This window comes from Vicugna pacos, chromosome 16, assembly GCF_048564905.1.
Source record: "Vicugna pacos chromosome 16, VicPac4, whole genome shotgun sequence".
Taxonomy (NCBI): Eukaryota; Metazoa; Chordata; class Mammalia; order Artiodactyla; family Camelidae; genus Vicugna; species Vicugna pacos.
In genome coordinates, this window is record NC_133002.1 from 34834887 (window position 1) to 34858654 (window position 23768).

General features: G+C 56.1%; 1 protein-coding gene across 2 annotated transcripts; it reads right to left on the reverse strand.

Annotated features, from left to right (window-relative positions):
- Positions 1-2553: 2553 nt before the first annotated feature.
- Positions 2554-22628, reverse strand: MLLT6 (MLLT6, PHD finger containing). Of its 2 annotated transcripts, none has more exons than XM_072938825.1 (20): positions 22471-22628; positions 21181-21260; positions 20645-20699; positions 20285-20394; positions 19190-19293; positions 18843-18936; positions 16516-16692; positions 15727-15825; positions 13112-13331; positions 11929-12543; positions 11302-11483; positions 10960-11068; positions 9676-9742; positions 9326-9471; positions 8619-8816; positions 8430-8518; positions 6949-7298; positions 6434-6524; positions 5050-5400; positions 2554-4503 (listed from the first exon to the last, which is right to left on the reverse strand). In XM_072938825.1, the coding sequence occupies exons 1-20, from the start codon at positions 22577-22579 to the stop codon at positions 4462-4464; spliced, it is 3288 nt and encodes a 1095-aa protein (XP_072794926.1). In that variant the 5' UTR covers positions 22580-22628; the 3' UTR covers positions 2554-4461. The 2 variants fall into 2 exon arrangements, with proteins under 2 accessions (XP_072794926.1, XP_072794925.1); XM_072938824.1 differs by having other exon boundaries at positions 16516-16695.
- Positions 22629-23768: the final 1140 nt, after the last annotated feature.

Sequence of the window (23768 nt, forward strand, 5' to 3'; positions counted from 1 at the left end):
GGGCCGGTCCATCTCCAGCCGCCGGAAGTCCGGCCGAGGGGCCGGCCCGGCAGCCGCCTCGGGGCCCCTGCTGTGTGGAGGGCTCTCCGGCGCCCCCTTTGGTACCCGCGTGTCTGCAGATGACCTGCGCGGAGCATCTCCTGCTCCCTCCAGGGTCCCCGCTCGCACGGGACCGTTTCCGGAACCGTTTTCACTTGCAGTCTTAAGGCAGTGTTTCTAGGAGTGCGTACCGATACATATCGCCTAGGGAGCTTGTGTTTCTAAGCCAGGCCTGCTTGCATTCTTATGGGTGGGGCACAGGTATCAGAGTTCTTTTTTTTAAAGGCTTGCTTGCTTGCCTGCCTGCCTGCCTACCTACCTGCTAACCTATGATCCATCTATCCGTCTATCTATTCTACTATCTATCTATCTAATCTATCTAAATGGCAGTCCATATGCAATCTGGGTATTTTGTGCATTTTGATCTGCAAACTACTATTCTAAGTGCTTTAAGAAGTTTATTAGACCATCCTCCGACCACACCTACCTCCTCCCAAGACTCCCACAGTAGGCACTCCACCTCCCCACCTCCCTTTCCCTTCAATAAAGCAAGACAAAGCAGTGTCTCTTTGGATTTTTTTTTTGTAAAACATTCTTTTATTAAAAGAACAAGTGCTGTTTACGAACTGCCCTTCGTACAAATAACATCCGTTATACAAAGATACAAGATCCGTGTTATGCACAATTCCAGACTTGGAGGTGGCAAGGGGAGGGGCATTGCCTTTTGGGTTGAGGATATAAAGGAGGCTTTAGAAAGAATGAAAAAGGAGCCCCTGGGTTTGCAAACTGTGGCTTCCCCTCCCTGCTCCCCTAGGAAGTGTCTGCTACATTGAGACAGGCTAGGATGGAAAGAGGGGGACAGGGTGGGAGCCAGGGTTTGAGTCTCCAGCCCCACCACCTAAGTCCTAAGAAGGAAGCTGGAGGAAGTGAACAAAGGGCAACAAAGGCACCCCTCAGTTCCCAACGTTTCAGCAGATCAAGTCAAAGTGGTTGGGAGCCAGACACACTTTTAACCTGGATTGATGTGATTGGAAGGAGCCAGGGTATCGCCCTTGCTTTCCTGCAAGTTCCCCATTAATCCCTCCAGGCACCTCTCCCCAGGAAAACCAGCTGCGATAAAAAGGAGAATCTGGAACAAGCTGCCTGCCCCTAACTTGGGCCCACCACACACCAAGGAAGATGCTGGAAGCTGGCAGGGGGAGCCTGTGCCTTTGAAAACTTGTCTGCATTTCCAGTTGGGAAAGGGACGTGTGGAGGAGGTCGCCGTCTCTCAGAGCTGGGTCCTTCTCTCCCTGGCTCCAGTCCCCCTCACTGTCCAGGCCCTTCCTAGGAGGACTTCCCTAGAACTCAGGACAGGAGTGGGCGGGGTGCTCTCATCAGCCTCAAGGTAAGGGCACAGGGAGGCAGCAGTAGACCCAGGAGCCTGAGGGGAAAAACTCACACACAAATAGGAAAAAAATCAAAGTAGAAAGAAAAGGCAATTTTTAAAGTGTCATTGTCTCTGGAGAGGATCCATCAGCTCTGAGCTAAGACAGTGCTTCACAGATGCCCCCCACCCCGGGCACAGCCCTGCATTCACACCGCAGGTCACACACATACAGGGACAGACAGCCACATGGAGGCAGCGCAGTGGGGCAGGAGAGCCAAGGACCAGGAGGCCAGGGTCCTGAGGGCTGGTCCTGGCTCTGCCCCTGAGCCCCTGCCCCTCTGAGGCTTGGAGCCATCACCTGTGAAGCAGGACCTGGCTCCCACGACCCCTAAAGACAGGTCCCTTCCAGCTCTGACATTCATGCACTAGTTTGTGACCTCAGGCCAGACAGCAGCTCTGCATGCACAGCCCACTCACACCTCCGTGCTGAGGGTATGACACACGAAGCACTCCACACTTTCAAGCTCCACGTCCGCCCTGCAAACCACATCCTTCCCCTCACCTAGACAGAACAATCTATAAATCTGCATCCCTTCCTGCTCCCCATCCAAATTCATCCTAGAAAAAGGGACTGAGGCTGAAAGAGGAGGGTGGGGTCAAGGTAGCTGGACCCCTGGCACTGGGACCCGGCTCCCTCCTGAAGTGTTCCAGACCGTGCCTATTATAAAGCTCCCTCCAAAGAGGAAAATGCACCACCTCTGTCATGCCCCCTGCCCCAAATCCTGGGACTGCACCAACCCATACCCAGCCTAGGCACCTTCTTCAAATCTAACCTGCCTACCTGCCACTGCACCCAGCCTGGAGAAAGTAGGAAAACAGACTCTTGGAGATGAGAACCCCAGGCTCTCAGGTGCTGGAGGGAAGAGGAGTTCTTGGTTCCAGTGCAATAAGACATTGGGACCTCTCACCCTCTGCCACAGCAGCCTTGGGGTGGATGGACTTCCCTCACCATCCAGAACAGAAGCTGACTTCAGCTCTAAGTGGGCTGACCTTGGGCGAGGGTGTGGGTGTGAATGAGCCTCTCTTCTAAGAATCTCTGAAAGTTGTTTTTTCTTTTCAGTGGTTTGGGGGCAGGGAGTTAGAGAGCTTAATAGATGAAGATGAATAAAATGCTGAATTCTATCATGTCTTTCTAACTGATATTTAGCATTAATAAAAAGTATTTCTGAGGTCATCACAACTGCCTCCCCCCTCCCCCTAAGCCCTTGCAAGTGCCTAAGAAATTGCCTCTGAAGGATTCCCACCCACCCCCTCCATTATCAGCTCCCTAACATCTTACAAAGTCTTATCAACAGGAATATTAATATTATTTTCAGTATCAGAAAAAAACCAGTTGAGCAGCACAGGCAAAAATATATCTGCACTACGTTTCTGTCGTTGCCAAAAATATACACATCTTCTTTTCTTTATTTAAAAAACAAAACAAAACCAACAACAACAAAAACCCAAACAGAAACACACACACACACACACACATACACACACATACAAATCTGCACATGCAAAGAGACTGACTAGACACAGGCATCAGGGAAGCTGGACGCACCCCCTCCCGGCTCGGACCCCAGTGCACCCGAGACAGACACAGGCTTCAACCTCGTCCCCCTCCTGCCATCCCATCTGTCCTCAACCTTGGCCACCAAAGGCTCTGGGCAGGTGGGGACTCTTTAAGGTGAGAACTGCCCACTACACCCCAGGGAAATAGCTGGTGGGTGAAGGGACAGTTGTTAGGTCAGCTTAAGCTTAAGTCTCCCCTGGTTGGTGGGGGTGGGGGGAGGGAAGGGGGAGGCAGGTGGGCTAACTCTGGGAAGAAGGTTTTCACTGAAAGAAGTGGCACTTTACCCCCTAATCCCTGGGGCTCCCCTTGTGTCAGGGAAGCAGGACCAATAATCAGTGGCGGAAGGGGAGCTTGGAGGGGCACTGAGACCACACGAGGTCTGGGGGAGGAAAGGCAGGATATCACCCTGATTCAAAGCCCCCAGCCCCCAGTTACTCTCCAATATTGGAGTACTCTTCTGGTTTTTGTTAACCATTCAGGCCCCAGAAAGGGACTAAAGTTGGTGAGGTGAGAGGGTGCAAACAAGAGCTAGGGGCGCCCCTCTGATGCTGCCCCATCTGAGCACTGCTTCCCTCCCTGCCCTTGGCTGCCCGGGGTCCAGGGAGAGACAGACACACGCACGCTTGCGCGCACGCACGCACGCACACACACACACACACACACACAAGCTCTCTGAGTCAGGCCGCTTCATCTCCCCACCCTCGGCACTCCTAAATCCAATAGTGCAAACAAGGGGCAGGGCACCGAGGGGGCTGGGCCGCCCTCCCCCTGCCCTCCCCCGGCTGATCACTGGGACCTACCCCCCAGAGGTAGGGAGGCTTGGGCCGAATTTGATGCCACCCTGCCCCTTCCTCAGCCTCTTAGTCTGTGGGCTTTTACAAGCTCAGCTTGTGACCCTTGTAGGGGGGCAGGGGAAGGGGCCCAGCAAGAAACAGCCCCAGGGAGCCCTCCTGCCGTCTGCCCAAGTTGGGAAGAAACCGCAGGTCAAGCAGGGCTCTTCCTCCTTCTATAGAAGACTTCTGCACAGGGGCAGGCCCAGGGCCAAACCCCCCCTACTTCTCCCACACAAGTGCTGATCCATTTTATGTGGTGGATTCAACCAACCCCCCACTTATGCGATGGCCCACTTAACATGCTTTCTGGGAAACCTCAAAACATTCACTGAGAATGGGGGCTCCTAGGCAGGCTTGGAGCCTGACCCCCTCTGAGCCCCTCACAAAAGGCCCAGTGCAAAGTGGAAGGGGGGCTAGATGGAAAGGGCTCCCCTCTTGGTCTCAGTCCTCGGCACCAGGAGCACCCCACAACCCCCGGCCCTCAGCACATGCTCTGGGCCAGGGCTCTCCAGTGTCTGGGCACAGGTGCCCGCTCCAGGCTGGGACCCCTCAGGCCAGGATCTGCCCCTCCACTTGGGGGATCAGCAGGGGCGTGGGTGGATTTAGCCTTTTTCCTGGTTGGCTGAGGCTCCTTTGTCAGCGGTCTGGAAAAAGAGGAAGGGAGGCTGGGGGTTTGGGAGGTGTCTGGTCCTAACACCTGCTTGAGAATGGCTTCCTGGGTCAAGAAAGCTAACGTAGGGTGCAGTGAGGGCCTGGGCTCTGGCGGGTGCACACCAGGGTTAACGAGTACATGTGTGTAGAGGGCAGGAATTGCCCTGCGTAGGCATGTGTTCGCCAAGGCCAGCACTTGGACTTTGGCTCTAGGCCCACAGAAGGAGGAGGAAGAGGCTTTCTTCAAATGGCCCACCCAAAGCATCATCTTTTTCTAAATGGTCCAATCAGAGAGGAAACAGCCTTTTCTAATTGGGCTTCCCAGAGGAATGCCATTTTCTAATTGGGCCTTTTGCTGTTAGCCCGTATGCAGAAGGGATCTTTATTGGACCTGAAGGAGGGCACCCATTTGCTGGCAGAGGCCCTGGGGCCTAGAGCAGGCACTCTGCTGACCCAGGGATCGCTTCCTTCCTCCTTCTGATGATTCACCTGATGACGTCCCTTCTAATGCTCCAGGAGGGCCCCGACCCTTTACTCACCCCTCCTTTGGGGCCACCTCCGTCCGCCCCTGCCAGGCTGAGGAAGGGGTTGGTCTGGGCAGTGAGGACTGGAGGGCCACCCGCTGCTGCTACTGCTGCGGCCGCGGCCGCCGCAGCCATGAGACTTGTGTTGTTGCCAAGTGAGGGAGCCACCAGGGCCCCGGCAGGCAGCAGAGGTGGGGCAGATGCTGTGGGCAGCAAGCCAGGGGTGCCCGCGGACAGCAGAGGGGTGGAGCTTCCGGCCAGAAGGCTGGCCATGGGCAGCTGGGAGCCCCCGGCCATCTGCAGCCGCTGCAGCTCCCTCTTCTGCTGGATCTGCTGGATCATCTGGTAGACAACGGTCTGGTGTTCCTGCAACAGGGCCAGACTGCTCACTGGCCAGCGGTCCCCATGGTTATCTCACCCTGCTTGGCCTGGGCCCCATCCCATCACACTAGGACCATGAGGCAGGAGGCCTGGGAGATAGTCAAGGTTTGGTCTCTAACTCCCCACTCTGGGCCTCAGTCTCCCCATCTGGACAAGAAAGAGGTTGCTCACCCTCAGTGTCTGTCAGCTAGGGCACTACTGGCCAAGTGCAGGAGGTTTAGCATCCCTGGCCCCATCCCCCTCACCAAAGCAATTCCTCAGTTGCTATGACAACCAGAAATGTCCCCAGGGGTGGTATGACCCCAAGTTGAGAAACACTAAACGAGGTCAATAGTTTTCAACTCTCCTCTTTTTTGTTTGTTTTTTTTTTTCCGCTTAAGATTCATTTATCTTTGCTTTAAACAGGCAGAGCATTTTCAGTGTCCCAAAACTCAAAACTATTTATCAAGGCTTACATCTTAAGAAATCTTGCTTTCACCCCTGTTGCCATCTGGCCTCTGTAAGTAACCAACTGAATTGGTTTCTTTTTACCTTCCCAGTGTTTCTTTACATGAAAATGAGTATTTTTCTATTTTTCCAATTCCCCTGTTTTTTTAAAGGCAGAACTCCTTTTCACCAAAGGAATTTTTAGTAGAACTCAACATACAAGAAAGAGCTCAAAGGGGCTGCTCTGGTTGATGGGGTGTCTGTCACCTGCTCAGTTACCTCTCTACGTGGGCCCTGAAGTCCCCACTGAAGATCCTTGGGGCTGGAACTGGAAATGCTCAGTAACAGGACTCACCACCCTCCAGACCTTCTCACTAGGATGTGATCTGGGGCCAGTACAGCATCTCTGTCCCCGTGGCCAGGGCCCCTGTGAGCAACCCCCTTTGCCCCTACATGATCCATAAGGGTCCAGCCTGCGGCTCTCCTCCCTCCCTTCTAAGCCTTCCCTTTGGGGCCGACCTAGATACTCTGAGATGGGCCCTTCCAGCAGAGCAGGAGGCGGGGAGGTGGCCCAGGCAGAGAGGGGCATTACCGGGGTCAGCTGTGGGGAGGCCAGGAGCTGCTGGAGCTGCTGGAGCTGCTGCTCTTGCTGCTGCAGGAGGTGTCTCTGCTGCTCGGTTAGGCTGAAGCAGGAGGCAAAACACAGACCATGGGAAGGGACAGGGAAACACTCCTCCCCTGCCCCCACACGCTTCCAGACTCCCTCAGACCCAGGTGGAGAGAGGCGGGGATGTGTGATATTAAAGGACAAGAGCTCAGAGAGGACAGTGGGAGGGAGACAAGTTAGGTGGAAGAATTTTCTCAGAAGGAAAACCTAGATTCAGGTATAAGGAATAAACAGACAATTCTGTCTCTGGAGAGCTACCACCCAGACAGCACTCACACCTAACATCTAGGGAGCACCTGGGGCCAAGAGGTGACTAGATTCTGTACCCTGTAAGACCGCAAGACAGCTTTCCAAAATTTGGGGGGATTGTGGGTGTTTGGGGGGAGTCCCTCCCAGAGCCAGCCTCCCCGTTCCCTTCCCCAGGCTGAGCTCTCCCTCACCTGTTAAGACAACCTGGCAGCTGCAGCGTGGGGGCCCCGCCAGCCTGGCTCAAGCCTGCAGGGTTGGGGGCAGCAGCCCCATTCAACCCCCCCAGGAGCCCATTGAGGGGCAGGGCCCCGCTGCCCGCCAGCCCCCCCAAGAGCCCCTCAGCCATGGGCATAGCCCCCAGCCCTGCTGCCCCCGGTGCCCGGCCCAGCCCATTCTGCGGCTGGGGTGGGAGCGGGGCTGGGGCCCCAGGCAGGGCCAGGGGCAGAGTAGCAGGGCTCTGCTGGAGCAGGGGCAGCGGTGGGGGCGTGCTGTGGAAGGACAGCGACGAGCTGCTGCGGCTCGGGCAGCCTGAGTGTGGGTCCTGGGGAGGGAGGGGGAAGGGAGGGGTCAGAGGGGCGGGGGGCCAGCATGACCTTTCTGGCCCCCCCAGCCCAGCACTCACCAGCATTCTCACAGAGCACAGCCACCCTCACCTTAACCCCAGGCAGAGCCACTCAGCAGGAATAAGCAAGGCCCAGGGATAAAGGCTAAGAATCCAAATGGTCTTTACAAATCACTTTCTGGGGGCCTCGCCCAATGCTTGTTTAACACAGAATAGTGATGACAGTAGTGACTACCTAGTGAACTAGATCCAGGGTTCAGTGCTTGACCTGTACTAACTCATTACTGCTGTTTTATGGGTGAAACCATTGGTTAGCAGACAGGCTAAGTCACTCTGCAGGCAGCTGGAGTGAAAGACTCTGGCTCAAATCCCATGTCCGCAATGCAATGGCTTGGGTGGTTTCTCTGTTTCAGTTGACACACTCATAACATGGGGGTAACAGCAGCACCCATTCCACAAAGTTATTGTGAAGACTAAACACGCCACGCTTTAAAAGTCTCAGCACAGGACATGACAAAGGGCAAGTACACAATTAACGTTAGTTACTATTATGATTATTGTTGCCCAAGTCACACAATTTGTAAGTGGCAAATAGAACAAGAACCCAGTTTGCTTGATTTCAGTAATAACCACAACATAACAATAACAACTGCTACCCCAACCACCACCAATTACACAGGTATTATTTTGTGTGAGACTTTAATAAACTGTAATAAACTCTTCACAAATACTTCCCAAAGAGGCCTTCCCTAACCACCTTATATCCAGAGAAGAATCCGACCCTCCATTCTTTCTCACAGCCCTCAAATTATTTCCACCTTAGCACTTTTCCCGGTTTGTAATTGCTGATTTTCTTAGACTTAGCCTGTCTTCAGGAGCAGAACTGTGTCTGTTTTGCTCACCGACTGTTTAGCCAGTGACTGGCCTAAGTAGGCACCTCGCAATTATTACTTATTTAACGAAACAATGAGTGGACCAGTCACCCAATTGCTCAGCCATTCACGTCACTGCCCGGCTTCCAATAGCGCAAGGTGGAGATGGGACATGGAGGCCCTAGCACCTCCCCGCTCCTGCCGTCCCGCCCCCCGTGCCCCTCCCCGTGGCGCCCACCTCGGAAGACGTGGACAGAGAGTTGTCCAGACCCAGGCTGTTCTTCCCTGTAGGGCTCTTGCTGGTGCTCAAGGAATCGCTGCTGCCGGCTGAAGGAGAGGAATCATGGAAGGAGGTCAGGGCTGGAGTCGAGCCAGTTCCCACCGCTGAGCAGAGGCCCCTCACACACAGGCTGTGGGATCCCCTTACCTTGGGGAGGCAGGCCATAGGGTCCAGGAATAGGGCCATTGGCGGCAGGCAGGGCGGTAGGCAGGGCAGCGAAGGGCACAGAGAGTTGCACGTTGAGAATCTGCAGCCGCTCCTTCTTGGCCGTAAGGCTCAGGATCTGCTCCTGAAGCCGCTGGTTTTCCTTCTGCAGCGCGTGTAGCGCCTTCAGCATCTCCACGACTGCAGACAGAAGGCGAAAGCGCCTGAGCCCCGCGGCGGGCCTGGAGAGGCGGGGTGAAGGCTGGGGGCGGGGCAAGAGGACCAGGGTGGAGCCTGGAGGGGCGGGGCCTGGGGAAGAATTCGGACTGAGACCTAAAAGAGAAGACGCCGGCTAGCGAGGGACTCAGGTGAATCCTGGGGACCCAAAGGTCTAAGAACCAAAGGGTGGGGCCTAAAGACCAAAGGGTGGGGCCTCAGGCCCAGGGTGGAGGCCTCGTGATTGGGAGTGAAGCTGCTGGCGGAAGTTGGGGCTTAGTAAGGTAAGGGCCAATAGGTCGCGAGGGCCAAAGGCCAGGTGAAGAGAGGGCGGGGCCAGGAGCTGGACCTTGCGAGGATGAAAGGTAAGGCCCGGGACTGGCCAGAGTTAAGGTGAGGGCGGGGCCGGATCCTTAAAGACGGGGACTTGAGAGAGGTGACCGAATCTGGGGATCCTAGGACAGGTCTCCCAGCCCGACGTCACCCCTCCTCACTGTTAACGCCGGCCTCGCCATCTCCTTGCTTCTCCAGCAGCTGCTCCATGTTAGTCGTTCCCGGAGCCGCTGGGTCCAACTGGCCGCCCCCACAGGGTGCGGACGCTGTCTGGTCGAAGAGTGCCGGGAGGCTGCTGATGGGGGACCTGGGGTCAGAAGGGAAAACTGGGCTCAGGATTACCTCACTCCCCAACTCCAGTCTCCCCGTCCCCCTCCTCTCCTCTCAGGGGTTTCAGACATCCCCTTGGGGATCCCACTCTCTCCTCGCGCCGTCTCTCCGCCCTCTCCTCCCTGGCAGTCCCTCCGCCCCGCTCCCAGCCCCTCCCCCAAGCCGCCACCCCCTCCCTCACATGGAAGACAGACTCTCCTGGGGGGAGGTCCCCCGACATCGGAAGCTGCAGTCCTCCAGGTCTGGCTCTTGGAAGAAGTGGGGCAGGGATCAGCGAGGAAGGGGTGCCGTCGGCCTCACAGTCCTCGCCTGGGAAGTGGGTGCGGGATCTGGGACCTTACCGCAGACCCTTCCCCAGGACCTCCCAACCCTAGACTGGCAGTTATAGTTCTTAAGGCGCTGGGAGCCTTGGCTTGGAAACCGAGCCTTTTGGGAGGCAAAGCCATGGGATCTCGTCTCGTCCCCTTTCTCTAGGCAGAAAGGCTCTTGCTGCCTGGCTACTTTCAGATCCACCTCCCAATTTCTTTCCTGGAAGAAAACTTGTAACTTCAAAGTTATAGACATTTGGGGCCTAGACAATCCTGGGTTGCACTTGGACCTGATACTTACTTGCCGTGTGACCGTGGGCTTGAAACTAACCTCTCTGAAGTGATTGTTAGGATTAAAATCAGATAATAAATGTGAAGCATTAAGCTGAATGGTTTAGCTGCCATACAACAAGCCTTTAAATATTGTACTACTATAATCAGTTTTGTATGACTTTCATATTAATAAGCTCACAGATTAGACAACAAAACTCTGTTAGGCCACAGAATTACAATCTGCGTTCTGGAAAATATAGTCACTTACTCTGTAGGTCCTTAATTCTGTAATCAGATTTGGCGCCTTTAAGGCCTACCTGATCTGGTAAGCCCCACCCCCAGCAGGCCAGGTGGTACCTCTGCACCAATCAGCTCTCTGGGGCTGGGTTAACCCTCCAAGGAGAGGGAGGGGCGCCTGGGATCCGTCCTCTTAACTCCTAAATACCCAGAGAGCAGGTTGCCCAGATGGTGGGACCTCTGCAAAAGCTGATCCCACAGATTCACTAAGAGGCGGGAGGGGAACTACCCTACAGCAGTAGAACTAGGCATGGAGTCAGGGTACCAGATTTTCAGCTCCTGCTCTGCCTTTCCCTACTTGAACTGGCTTGAGCAAGTCATACGTCTCTGCCTTTTTCTTTTGTAAGATGGAGCAGTAGTAACTCTGCCCTGTCCTGCCCTGCCCCATCCCCTCACGGGGGGAGGGGGTCTTCAAGTGAAAGTGTATCCCGGTTTGTTGTGTGTGAAAATTTTTTGGCTGGGTGAGCAATGGCCAGAGGGAGGGGGCAGCCAGAAAGCCCTCCCATCCTTTCTGGGGTGACATGCAAGTGATGGGTGCCCCTCAGGTCTTCAGGAAGAAAGGGGAATGGGGTCAGGGACTCACATACCTGTGTGGCTGCTCTCGGCTTGGGTGAGGAGGGGGTTAACGGCACCCATTGGGGTTCCAAAGATGTGGGTAGAAGGGAGGCTAAAGGTAGAGCCAGCCAGAGAAAACACCTGAGGGAAAGGAGGTACAGTCCCGCCTGGTGGTTATTCTTGGATCTAGAGCACAACTGTGTGCACCGGGGTGGAGGGGACCAGGTGTGCTGGGGAGGAGAGAGGACCAGAGAGAGGGAAAAGTTCTGGTAGTGCTCAAGCCCAATCTCTCAAATTCCCATGGAAAGCTGGGGTCCTCGGCAGGCTGTCCCCCACCTGCCCAGGGACAGAGGAGCCCAGGAGTAAGGCCTCACCTGAGTGGTGGAGATAGAAGCAGAGGAGGAGGGGAGGGTGCTGGTGAATGGGGAGCGGCTGAGACGGGGCAGGGCCGAGGTCCCTGGGGGCCCCAGAAGGCTGGAGGAGAGGGGGGTGCTGCAGACAGCCCGCAGCATTCCGCCACCGTGGGAGATGGGGTCCTTATTACTGGTGTAGATGCCTACAGGCACAAGGAGGACACAGAGGGAAGCTTACAGTCACCACTCCCCCAGGCCCCTCCTCAGCCAGGTGACTAGGGCAACCTCTCCCCTGGATCTGGCCACACACCAGTCTTACCCTCTTACTGCAAAGATGTCACATCTTGTCTGGGTGACATCTGCTTGACATGCCTGCTTATTTGCCCTGCCCAGGCTGGAGAATTCCCAGCTTTTCTAACTGATCAACCAAAACTTGGGTAAGTCCTATTGGCCATCTACCCCAGTCTCTCCCACTACAACCATGCAGAAGATGGGTACGGGGGAGTGTCTCAGGTGACTGTCACCTCCATCCTCTGTCCTTTGGAGCAGTTTCTATCACATTTCTTTCTAACTGCATGTTTATATCTCTGTCCTCTCACTAGACTGGCTGGGGCCCTGAGATACCCTCCATCCCCAAGGGTCACTAACCTGCCCCCAGCAGGGGTGACTCCAGGCTCAGGCTGGGCAGGCTCCCAGAAGGCCCAAAGGTACGAGAGGCCAGACCCCCCAGGCCGGAGCTGACCAGGGAACCTCCGGAGAAGGGTGAGGCAGCAGTGGCGGTAAAGCCAGCCAGCTGGGCACCAGGCAGGGAGGGAAGAGCTGGGCCCCCAGTGCCCTCCTTGTTCCGGCTGCCCTTGGGTCGGCCTGGCCCATGTCGGCTTCTCTTGCTGGCTTTGTGCTTCTTCTCCTTCAGGCCTGTCTCAGGGGTCTCCTCAGCAGGCACAGGGGCAGCGCTCAGCGTGGGCATCCGCTTGTGGGTGCCTGCAGAGGCCCCGGACCCCGATACGTGGGGAGACTTATAGTCCCCAGGGGACGGGGCCCGGGCTCGGCCCGAGCTGGAGGTGGTGGTGGAGAAGCGCATGATGGGCCCAAAGCCAGAGAAGACCACCTTCTGCTCAAAGAGGTCTGCCTTGGGGGGCTCGGGGGCCGAGGGAGAGGGAGGGGCTGAAGGGGTGGGGGCTGTGGGCTTGGAGTACTTGTCTTCCTCAGGCTGCTCCAGCTTGGGGAATGCAGAGAAGTCAGGGGAGCTCTGCAGGGACGAAACTGCAGAGGGAAAATGGAATTACAGCTGGAGCCCAGATCCCCACCCCACTCCTACTCCCAACATGCACTAGTTAGAGAGCGCTCTGGTAGGGGGATAGGGAAGCCAGGTTTCCTGTCCCAGCTCTGCCAGTATCTCTGTGTCCTAGGATGAGTCCCTCCCTCCCTGCCATACCCCACCACCTTTTCCACCTTTGATAAAGAGGGAGGAAAATAACTCCCACCCTACTGTCCTCACTGGATGACCACATAGGGATTACAAGAGATAACATTAGTGTTTGTGCTTTAAAAAACGGTACCTGACAGCACACGTGCAGGGGATAATGAATAATGCTATGGGGTTGGAGAGCCAGGCCCTGAGGGAGAGGGGAGGGTTAAGGGGGTTCCAGCTCAAGAGGGGAGGGTTAAGGGGGTGGGGTGGAGAAAAGTCACTTGGTGGGGATTCCTTCATCTTTAACCAGAATCAATTTAAGCAAATGAGATGCAAACCAATCTGCAAAGGCCCTTGTTAGAAAAGCTCAGGACCAAAGACTATCTGGTTCCCAGCCTCCTCCAGGATGTCCACACTCACCTGCAGGCTGGAAGGGCCCCCCAGAGGAGGAGGAAGAGGAGGAGGAAGAAGAGGAGGAGGCGGAGGTGAAACTGCTCACACCTTTCCCACTGCTCAGTTTCTTCCCCTTGTGACTCAGGCTATGGCTGGAAGACTTTTTCCCCTTTGAGTCCCTGCTGCTTTCAGAAGTCTCCTGAGTGCTGGCCTCATGGTGAGAGGAGGAGGAAGCCGAGGAGGAGACCTGAGGGAAGGAGAGGAGAGGAAGGCTCGCAGTCAGCCTCAGGGCCTGGGCTCACCCTGACTTGGGAGTGGAGCAGGAGGATCCAGGACCCAGGGCTCTCCTAGGAGCACCCACAGTTAGCCTCAGGAAGCATTTCCAGGCAAGCAGATGGTGGGAGCTCCTCCACCAGGGAGATGGGGAGGCAGCTGTGGAACTTCTGGGTGTGAAGAGATGGGACCTCTGAAACCAAGAAGCTGTCGGTCCTTCACCTCGGGCTGCGGAGTGATGAAGATGGTCTCAAGAGTCTGTACTGATGTACGTATCTGCTCAGTCACTCATTTAAGAAACACTTAGGCCCAAGAGGGTTGGACTTGTGTTGAGAAGTGGGGTACATATGGAAGACGGACCTCAGGGAGAAAAGGCTGCCTTGGCCCCATTCTTGGGCCCTCCAATCACCATCACTCCCTCCTTGCTCACCCCCAGCTGCAGCCACCTGGCTGACACTTGGCTCCTTGGCCACTCCATGCCCTTTCTAGACAATCAGCACTCTGCCCGAAGAGCCTGTCCTTTCTCTCCCTGGGAAATGTCTCATCCTTCAAAATCCAGCTCGAAAACCCCCTCTTCTTGGAGTCACCCCAGAGCTACCCAAAGTGGAACAAGTCATTCTGTCCTGTTATTTCCAGGGCACCACGTACCCACCTACATCAGCCATGTCAACAGCTGCCACGCTGTACTGAAATATACTGTCCCCCATGTCTGAGGGCAGCAGGGCAATGGCTGGAAGGGCCTGGGCTCTGGGGGCTGAGCCTGGCGGGCTCTGCCTTCTACTGCTGTGTCATGACGTGTGGTCTCTCACCTTCATGGAGCTCCAGTGTCCTTATGGGACTAATCATGCCTATTTGGAGAGTTACGAGGAACATAATGCCAGATACATAGTATGGGGTCAATAATGATGATTCTGATGGCGGTGGTTGCTAGTTATATACTGCAGAGACAGTGTCCTGTGCTGGTTAAGAGAACAGGCCTTCAAGCCGGACTGCCTGGGTTCAAATCCTGACTCCACCACTCACTAGCTGTGTGCTTTTAGACAAATTACTTAACTACTCTGTGCCTGTTTCTTCATTTATTGAATGCGGTTAATAAAATATCTACTTTATCTGAGAATTAAATTGAGTGAATCCTCATGCATCCCTCCTATCCCCCTTTTCTAGAAGGGAGCCTAGCATGTGGTGAGTAAACTAGGGCTTTGTAGTACTGCCAGGCATAGCTCTTCCTCCTGGTGGAGACCAGGTACTCAGTAAAGGAACAAATGCCAAAGGGAGGATGGACAGGAGAGTGAGAGCCACCCTGTGCTGCCCCTTCCTGGGTGGAGCCCTGGTCTCTGTCTTTTTCTTTGTTCTTTTCCAACAGCTGGAGTTCTGAAGGGAGCCAGATGTAGTTCTGAGAGCAAGGGAGGAGAGGGGCTAGGGGGAGGGGTAGCTGAAATGCTGGGGTGGGTGGAGGAGGCTGGGCAGAATGCTCTAACACATCCAAAGGGACGCCCAGCCACTGGGGCAATTCCTAGATCCACCTGCCTGCAGGCCCCAGGGAAAGGTCAGAGGGCGCAGATGACAAGCTTTTCCAGGTGAGCCCTGGGCAGCAGGGAGGGGAGAGGGTTACTGGGACAGTTGCTACAGCAACATCACCCTGGAAACCTGATACCTGAGCCTCCTGCTAAGATGCCCAGAGCTTTGCCAACCTCCTGAGGCCGGTAGAGGGAAATGGGGCACTAATGGTGACAGGAGGAGGCAGTGTCTCCAGGCCCCTGTTCTCCTTCCAGGGGGAGGGCAGGCTGGAAGGAGGGGCAGGGAGGGCTGCTCTGGCTTGGATTAGTGACTCCCTGGCCTCGGTAGAGCCTGCCGGTTGCTCATCCAGATGTTGCCCATTTCTGGAGTCAGGCTTGACACATATGCCCCTACTAGGGATGAGGGGGGCTTTCAGGGTGCTGTCCAGGGGCCTGCCCTGCAAGCCACCATGGGCACCTTTCAGTCCCTCCAACCTACATGGAATGTGGGGGAGGAGTGAAGAGTGAAAGGGTCCTCTCTGCCTGTCTCTGGGGAAACGGACCCCAGAAACTCAGAGAACCAACCTGTGCTGTACCCACAGACAAGAGCCCAGTGCTGAGGCCCTCTGTCTGGACAGAGACAGATGTGAGCACCTGGCAGCCAGCAGGCAGGGCGGTACTCCACCTAACCCGACCCTCCTGATGGGTCAGTGATAGGTAGGGCAGAGGAGCTTGCCCCTCCTAGGCTAGAATGGGGAGTAGAGAGGGGTCGGGCAGGGAGCAGACACATATTAACCTGAAGCTGTGGGGGCTCCCAGGGGTGCTCACCCTGACCCCTCCCACACCAACCCTCCTGGGTGTAGGCAGCAGTACCTTGTCAGCAGTGGGGACCACAGGTGGGGTTAGGATGCTGGAGGGTGACTCAGGCCGCTTCTTGTGCTTCTGTTTAAGGCGTTCTTTGTCCTTTCGACTCTAGGGAGGAAGAAGTGAATTGACACTTGTGTTGGGGAACAGTCCGGGTGAGGATAAACATGGTGCTTACATGTAGGGGTGGAGCCTTCTCAGAGATGAGTCTTTGTGCGTGACATCTCCCCTCCCACCCCGTGGAAGGACTAGGGGACTCTGGCTGGACAGGAGGCGCTCAGGCAGGTTCCTCTGAGAGCTAAGTCTCTCCTCTCATCCCCAATGCCTGCTAAAGACAGCCTGTCCCATTATCGTGCCAGGGACACAGCACCACACAAGCGAGCACGCACCTACAAGGGTATCCACCCAGGACACAGAAATGCGCAGAGGGACGGGAGCCAGGACCTCTGTGACAAGTTGCCCGAGGGGATGCAGGCATGGACAAACTAGGCTGACACATTGCTAGATTGTGGCGATGTGTGTAAATGTCCAGAGCCATGTGTCGGGGTGTCTGGGGACACATGTCATGGGGGGATACGGAGGAACCCCACAGATACAAAGAGCCCCAGGGAAACGAGGCCTTCAGCTCATCGTCTGTGACCCTCATATGTCACTTCCTCAACCCCCTCTCGACCCTCTGTGGCCTCAGAGGAAGGAAGAGGGCAGGCGCTAAGGCCTTGGGGACACCTGTGGTGGCTTCTGGAAAGAAGCTTGTGTTTTTTAGTGTGGGCCATAGAGGCAGACCCGTAAGACTTTTACCTTCTTCTGGCCCCTCTCGTGGTGGGAAGGGTGCTTCTCCTGCTGGGTGGATGGCGAAGCTGACCTGCTTCTCCGGCCAGTGATGAAGCCACTGCTACCTCCCACTGTGGCACTGCCTCCTCCTCCTCCTCCTCCTCCTGTTCCTCCGCTGCCTCCCCCGCTGGTGTGCCGAGATGTCTTCTGGGGAGAGAACCAAGAGGAATTGCCAAACCCTCTTCTCCCTAGCTCAAGGGAAAGTTCCTGAAGGTCAGGTGATCCTGGGGGCCAGTTTCAACCCCACACTGGCCTGCCTGTCACTAAGAGGACCTTGCGTCCTTAGTGATACTCTGCTCAATAGAAGGGCGTTCTCTAGCCTGAGATCCTAGTTTCCCCAGATTCAGCAACTGAGACCTAGAAGAGGTAGGGGCATCTTGACCCCAGTAAGGCACGGCTGGAGGTAGGCCTGGGGCCCAGGTCTCTTATGCTACACCCACCTCCTTCTACGGTGCCCTATTGGCCCCTTTCAGGCCCTGGGCCACAGCCTACCTCCACCTCTGGGGTGGGAGCCCTCATGGGAGCCCCTGCTCGCCTGCATTCCATACTTCATCCTCCCCTCCAGACTCTCTGCTCCAGCCATCACCCCTTCTCCTTTGTTCTTGGCCTTCCACCAAACATAGTGGTTCCATCCCAAAGGGCCTGCTGCCCTTAAGAAGCGGGAAGTAAATATTCACAAGAAAAACCCAAACAACCCTTGTGCTGCCATTCCTCCCAGCCAGGGCTCTGGGCTCTCCCTGCCTGATCCAATGGCTTCACCTGTCCTAGACTTGCAGCTGTTCCCTCTAAGGCCACCCACTACCTCCCAACTGTCAAATTCAAGGACTCATTTCGGGCCTCAACTGACCAAATCGCTCCCTAGCAGTGGGCACCAGGGACTCCAGCCCCAGTCTTACACAGCTAAGGCTGCCACAACCACCCTGCCCCGGGGGTCTCACAGCCCCTAAATCTGAACACCCTCACTCGGCACCTCCTATAAACCAAACCAAGCTCCCTACCTTGTCTTAAGTCAATATTGAACCCTGAACCAAGGTGACCCTATGACTTATGATCTAAACCAAGATATTTTTGAAAATGAAAGAGACAGCTATTAATAATTACACCAAGGCAACAAGCACAAACTGGGACTCTCCAGGGCAGACCAGGACATATGCCGGCCCTACAGAAGCTTGTTGCACCCCAGTTCACAGCACTCTCAGGTGCTCAAGCCCCATCTACCCAGCATCAAGGGCCTGGATCCTGTGTGCCACCCTCAACAACTCCTTCTCAGCACCCCTACATGTAGGCAAGTCTACCTAGAAATGGTTGTAGAATCCAGCCTCACCACCCCCCACCCAACCCCGCCCCACCGCAGCTGTCTCCCAGCCGCCAGCCTTGGCCCTTCAGCTCCAGCTTCACAGTGGCTGCCAGGGTAATCTTCCTGAAAAACAAATCTGATCATGTTACCCTCTTGCTTATAAGCAGCCTTATAAGCCTGTGGCCTGGGGTTGAGGTCCAAGCTGCTTTCCCAGTCAGGCCACAGCATACATCTGCAGGACACCCCACCACTTCTAGAACATGCAGGTCTCTCCACAAATATGGGATAGCACCCCTTTTCCAGCCTCTCCTTGGGCCCCTGAACCTGGGGAAGAAGCGAGTCCAGCTCTGGCCCTACTTGAGCTTTTGTGCCTCATCTCCTGCCTCCTCCCTACCGAACACCCTGCCTACTAAAGCTCTCTCTCATCTCAGGACTTTGTCCATGCCAGTCACCCTGCCTGGGATTCCTTTCTCTCTGTCTTTGCTTGGTAGGCTCCCACGGAGCTTCCAAATCAGATTGTCTGTCCTGAATCTCATACACCTGCAGTGAGGTAAGTAAAAAACTGCAGAGGGCCTTAGTTTACTCATCTTTAAACTGAGAATATATAGTACACCTAGTTCTTTGGGTTGTTGGAAGGATCACATGAAATGACACATGTAAAGAACTTAGTACAGTGGCTGGGGCACATTAAGCCCCACAAATGTTGGCTCTTATTGGTGGCTCAGTTTAAGTGCTGTCTCTTTAAAACCTCCCAGACTCGGACAGGCAGGGTCTGAGCTCTGTCTTCTGGGGTGGTGGACTACTTGGTTCAGCTCTGTTTCACACGCCTCAGGCTGTACTTCAATTTATTCCTCATCCAATGGTGAGCTCCTCAAGGACAGGGACATAGTTCCTTCCATGTCTGTCCTCCCAGCACCAGGCAGTGGCCTGGCCTGAAGCCCACACCCTCTAAACCCTGGCTGACTGACCCACTCACACCCTGGCAGACGAAACTCACCATCTTGCTGAAGTGGTATTTGCAGTAGCCACAGTACTTGACATTGTCGACCTCCAGCACTTCTTCCTCACACAGCAGGCCTGCCATCTGGGCACTAACCAAGAAGGTCCACCTGAGAAGGGTGTGGCCACAAACCAGACCTGCCACCTGCCTTCCCCCTCCTAGACCCCTGCTGGGGCAAGGACAAGGCCACCCAAAGAAAGCACTGCTATCATGACCAAAGAGACAGCAGCTAGGATGAGTGCATTTGGCAGCCATCCATGGCAAACCTCAGAGGGGGTTGGTACAGCTGGCCAGGGATCCCAGGTAACCCTGCGGGGTGGGTGCAGGGCAGGCAGACGTCTCACCAGGTGACATGAAAAGCTTGTCGACATCCGTGGCGGTTACAGGTCATGCAGGCTCCTGAGGCTGCCTTGCTCTCCCGGCCCTGCTCCTCGCAGATGTAACATGTCTGCAGGACAGAGTGCAATCGTCCCCTCCTCCCTTATATCTGACGGATCCCGCCCCCCCCCCCCCCCCCGGTTTCATCTTCTCCTCGTGATCCTGGGTCAGTGCAATCCAACAGCACTTTCTGTGATGATGAAAATGTCCTATACTGTGCTGTCCGATGTAGCAGCCATGAACCACATGGGCTATGGAAATGTGGCCAGTGTGAGTGAGGAACTGAATTTTAAATTGTATTTAACTGTAATTAACTTGCATAGCCATGGGTGGCTGGTGGCTACTATATTGGATAGTGCAGTCCTTGGATGGCGATCCCTTAAGGCCAGAGACTATGTCTGTCTGGCTCAGCAGTGAGTTTATTCCCACCTCTGAGCCTCTGCACATGCTGTTCCTTCTGCCTGGAACCTGGAACAATCCCCTGCCACCTGACCCCCCCTCCACCAACCGCTGGCTCCTTCTCATTTGCCAGGTCTCAACCAAAATGTCTTTTTCCTTGACTACTTTATCTAAAGTAAGCCCCCCATAGGGTATTCTTTATTTCAGTACCTTGTTTATTTTCTTCACAGCACTTACCACAAATTGCATTTACTTTATTTGCCTGTTTACTGATATTTATAGTCTTCCCACACAGGAGTGTGAGTTCCATGGGGCAGGGAGCACATCTGTCTTGATCAGTACTAAACACTGTGCGCTTGGTACCTTGGCCCAGTTTGGGCACATAGTAGGCACTCAGTGAAATGTGTTTGGTGAACGAAAGAGTGAACTGCTTGCTGAGGTCTACCTTCAGGCAGTACAACTGCAGGGGAGCCTGCTGCTTCACTTGAGTTCCAGAGTGAAAGCAGCGTCTGTCAGTGGAAGCTGCCTACCTACCTCCTGAGTTCCCTGAAAAGTGTTGGTTGGACAGAATCAAATTACACTGGACGAAGAGAGGACTGGAGGGACCCAAGAATTGTTGGCTAGGGAGAGGACTGGTATGGGGCACAGTAGGGGCCGCTGACCTTGTTGAAGCGATCATGAGGCACGTACTGCAGCACGATGGGCTCCATGGTGAGCACGTTGGCAAACTGCACCTCAGGGATGTAGAGGGCACACACCACGTGGGCCCAGCCTGGGGCGGTGTGGGGCCGGCCTCAGCTGTGATGGCGAGCCCGAGACCCCAACCCCTCACAACCCCACACTGCAGATGGTCCCCTCCTCCACAGCCTTCCCATCAGACTCCAATACCAGCCAGGGAAGGGCAGGGAAACGCAGCCTTTGCACCCCACCCCTGCCCGCAGTCCACTCCTGCCTTCCCAGACCCTGCTCAGGGGGCCTTGCTGACCTCCACAGATGAGCCCTGGGGCTCAGGGACCCCTCACCTCCATTGTCAGTCCTCTTCAATGCCCCGTCTTTGTGTGGGCACAGCTCACACCTCTGCCAATATAAGGGAGGCACAGGGATTTGGGGGGGCAGGCCTTCCTAAAAGGGGTGGGGGATCTGCTCAGCTGGGCCCTCCCTGAATACATTTGGAGGGCCCCAGGATGAAATAAGGTGTCTATGGAAGACTGGTGGGGGTACAGAGGAAACAGGATTGACCATGAGTGAAAATTTTTGAAGATCGGTGATGAGGACATGAGGTTCATTGTAATATTCCCTCTACTTTTATAAACATTGGAAACTTTCCATTGTAAAAAAGCTCAAACAAACAAGCAAGTTAAAAAAAAGGCCCGGTGCCTGACGTGGGGCGCAGTGAGGGATAAGCTGAGGGAGAGATGGGGTTGGTGATAGGTGTGCAGGAAACAGGAAGTCCTGTGTGACAGTCCTACCCTAGCCTCAACCTCAGAGTCCCCTAGCTCAACGGGGAGGGAGGGGATGCTCAGGTGTACAGGAGGGGGGAAGGGAGTCTCAAACTCACCACCCTGGCTGCTCGCTCCTGAGATTCACATTTCCGGCAGAACCAGGGTCCTGTTGGCACCTGGACGATGCCATAGCAAGCTGGGGGTGAGGGAGAAGAATCACAAGCAAATCTATCAGCAGTGGCTTTTCCTAGAGTCACTAGGGGTAGGGAGTGACTCTGAAGGACTAGAGCCAGTTCCAGGAGGGGGGCTGCTCCCCTGCCCAGAGATCGCTCTCTAGACAGCAGGACCACAAGGAACGCCCAACAGCACACGGCCAGCTTTCAACCACACAACCGAGCATTCCAAGCAGGGATCGGAAGTCTGAGTGAGTCCTTGACCTTAAACTTCTAGCAGATCCTCCCCCCAACACCTTTTCTGTAACCAGCTCCTGCCAGGACCAGTCGTCATCATCAGGAATAGAGAAAATCAGAGAAATAACATTTACTACAGTCAAACACGTTTTGTTGTTATGGGGGGGGCATTTCTTAAAGGGCCAGTAATGGAAGAGGCAGGGAAGTTGGGGGTCCAGGGACCTCATCTTCTGCCTGTAACTATAATAGGTACAGGTCAAAAGTCAAGGCCAAGAGCAGGTGCCATGCAGGTAACCCGGAGGAGAGTGGCGGGAAGAGCCCACAGGGACAGGATTAAGGGCTGTCCCAGGAAGGGGGGGGGCAGTTGGCTACGCTAGACAGGCGGGAGATGCCAGCCTGCGCCCTCGGCAAGATTCCTCAAGGAGTTAACTCCCGAACCATGTGCTGCTGGGGGAAACTCCAAACCTCCCTCTTCTCTATTCCCGGCCCCCTGCGCAACCTCTCTCCTACCCGCAGCTCTTCCCTAGAGGATTTTAGGAGTCCCTTCTCCCCTGGGACCCTTCTCCTCCCTTCCCAATTCCGCTCCTCCCAGTATCCGGAAGCGGGAGGGGGGATGACCCCCCTTTGACCTCTCCCTCCGACAGCCAAGACCAAAATAACCAGGCGGGAGGGGACACCTCGCAGGTAAACATTCTCCTAGCAGCCCCGACACTGGTAGTGAGGGGCGCGGAGAATGCACTCATTGCCCCCTAGACTGTCCCCAAACTCCCTCAACTTGGGGTGGGGGGCGCGGGACTGGAACAATAGGCAAGAAAACAATGCCTGACCCGGTCCTCCAGGACCGGGCGGGGGGAGCCCCCACGACGCCTCCCATCCCTTCAGGTGGGGGTGGGGGAGGGGCACCCTAGCCCCAGGAGGTCTCCGGAGGGCGCGGCCAGGGGCGCCCTGCGCACGCCGCCCCAAGGGTCCCGCCGCCCCCGCGGGCCACCCCCGTACCTTGGTGGACAGCCACGCTACACGCGTGCCCATCACAGTAGACCAGCGGGTTCTCGGCCCAGCCCCTCTCGTCCGAACATACGCAGCAGCCTCCTACCATCTCCTTCATACTCCCATGAGCTCCCTCCGGGGCTGGGGCGGGGGGCCGGCCGGCGGGGGTCGGGGGTCAGGGGGGGAGGGAGGGAGCGGGGGGCCGCGCGCCTCCTCGCTCCCTCCTCCTCCTCCTCCGCCGCCGCCGCTTCTTTTCTTTGCCTCCTCCTTCCTCCTCCTCGGCGTCCTCCTCCTCCTCCTCCTCGCTCGCTCTGTCTGGCCGCCCCCCCCGCCGTGCTCTCGCCCTCATGCCCCGACGGGCCCCCCCCCCCCCGCCAACAATGAGATCCGCGCGCCGGGCTCGCCCCCTCCGCGCCGCGCGCCGAGCTACCAGAGGCTCCCGGCCGCCGCGCAGCCCGGGCCCGGCGGGGGAGGCGCCGAGTGGCACATCGCGGGCGCCCGCCCGCCCCGCGCCCGCCCCGCGCCGCCCGCTCACGCGCCGCCCCCCCGGCCCCCCTGCCCGGCCGCGGCAGCCATGGCCGCGCGCCTCCGCTCGCTCGCTCCCCGCCCGCCCGCCGCCCGCCGCCGGGTAAAGTCTTAGGTTCAGGGAACAAAGCCTGGCTTGGTAGGGAGCTTTTCGCTCTTTCGCTCCGCGCTTCTTTCCCCTCTTTCTTTTTCTTTCTACGGCTCTCGGTTCTGGGTTGGCGCTACTGCGCCCTCCATCTGTTTGCCCTTGGGTCTCGGCCCCCGGTCTCCAACTCTCCAGCCCCTTCCGCCCAGGTCTTCGTCTCAGCGACTGTTCTTCAGCAGCAAGGAAACTTGGAGGTGGAGATCAGAGGAAGGGGCGCTAGAAGGAACAAGAGCAGGAACGTCGTGGGTCGTTCACCTCTCCGTGTCTGGGGAGGATTTTTGTATGGCCGCGGGTGGGCTCTTTCCTCCGAGGCCTCCCTAGGGGGTAGACACTCTTACAAGGAGACATTTGTTCATTCAACAAGTATTTATTGAATGCTTACTGTGTGCAGTCGTTGATATAAAGGAGTGAACAAACGGATATTCCTGCCCTCGGGGAGCTTCCGGTCCACCTTACAGAAAGACACGCACTTACAGGGACTCGGACCCCTCAGAGGCACGCCGAGGCACCCCCAGACACAGAAACTTGCTCTTAGCCTCATCCAGCCACACTATCCTCCCAGAGGGGCACAAACTCGAGTTCCAGCCCCTCAGGCGCGCTTAGAGACCCACCCGAGTTAGAGAGCCACTACTGCGGA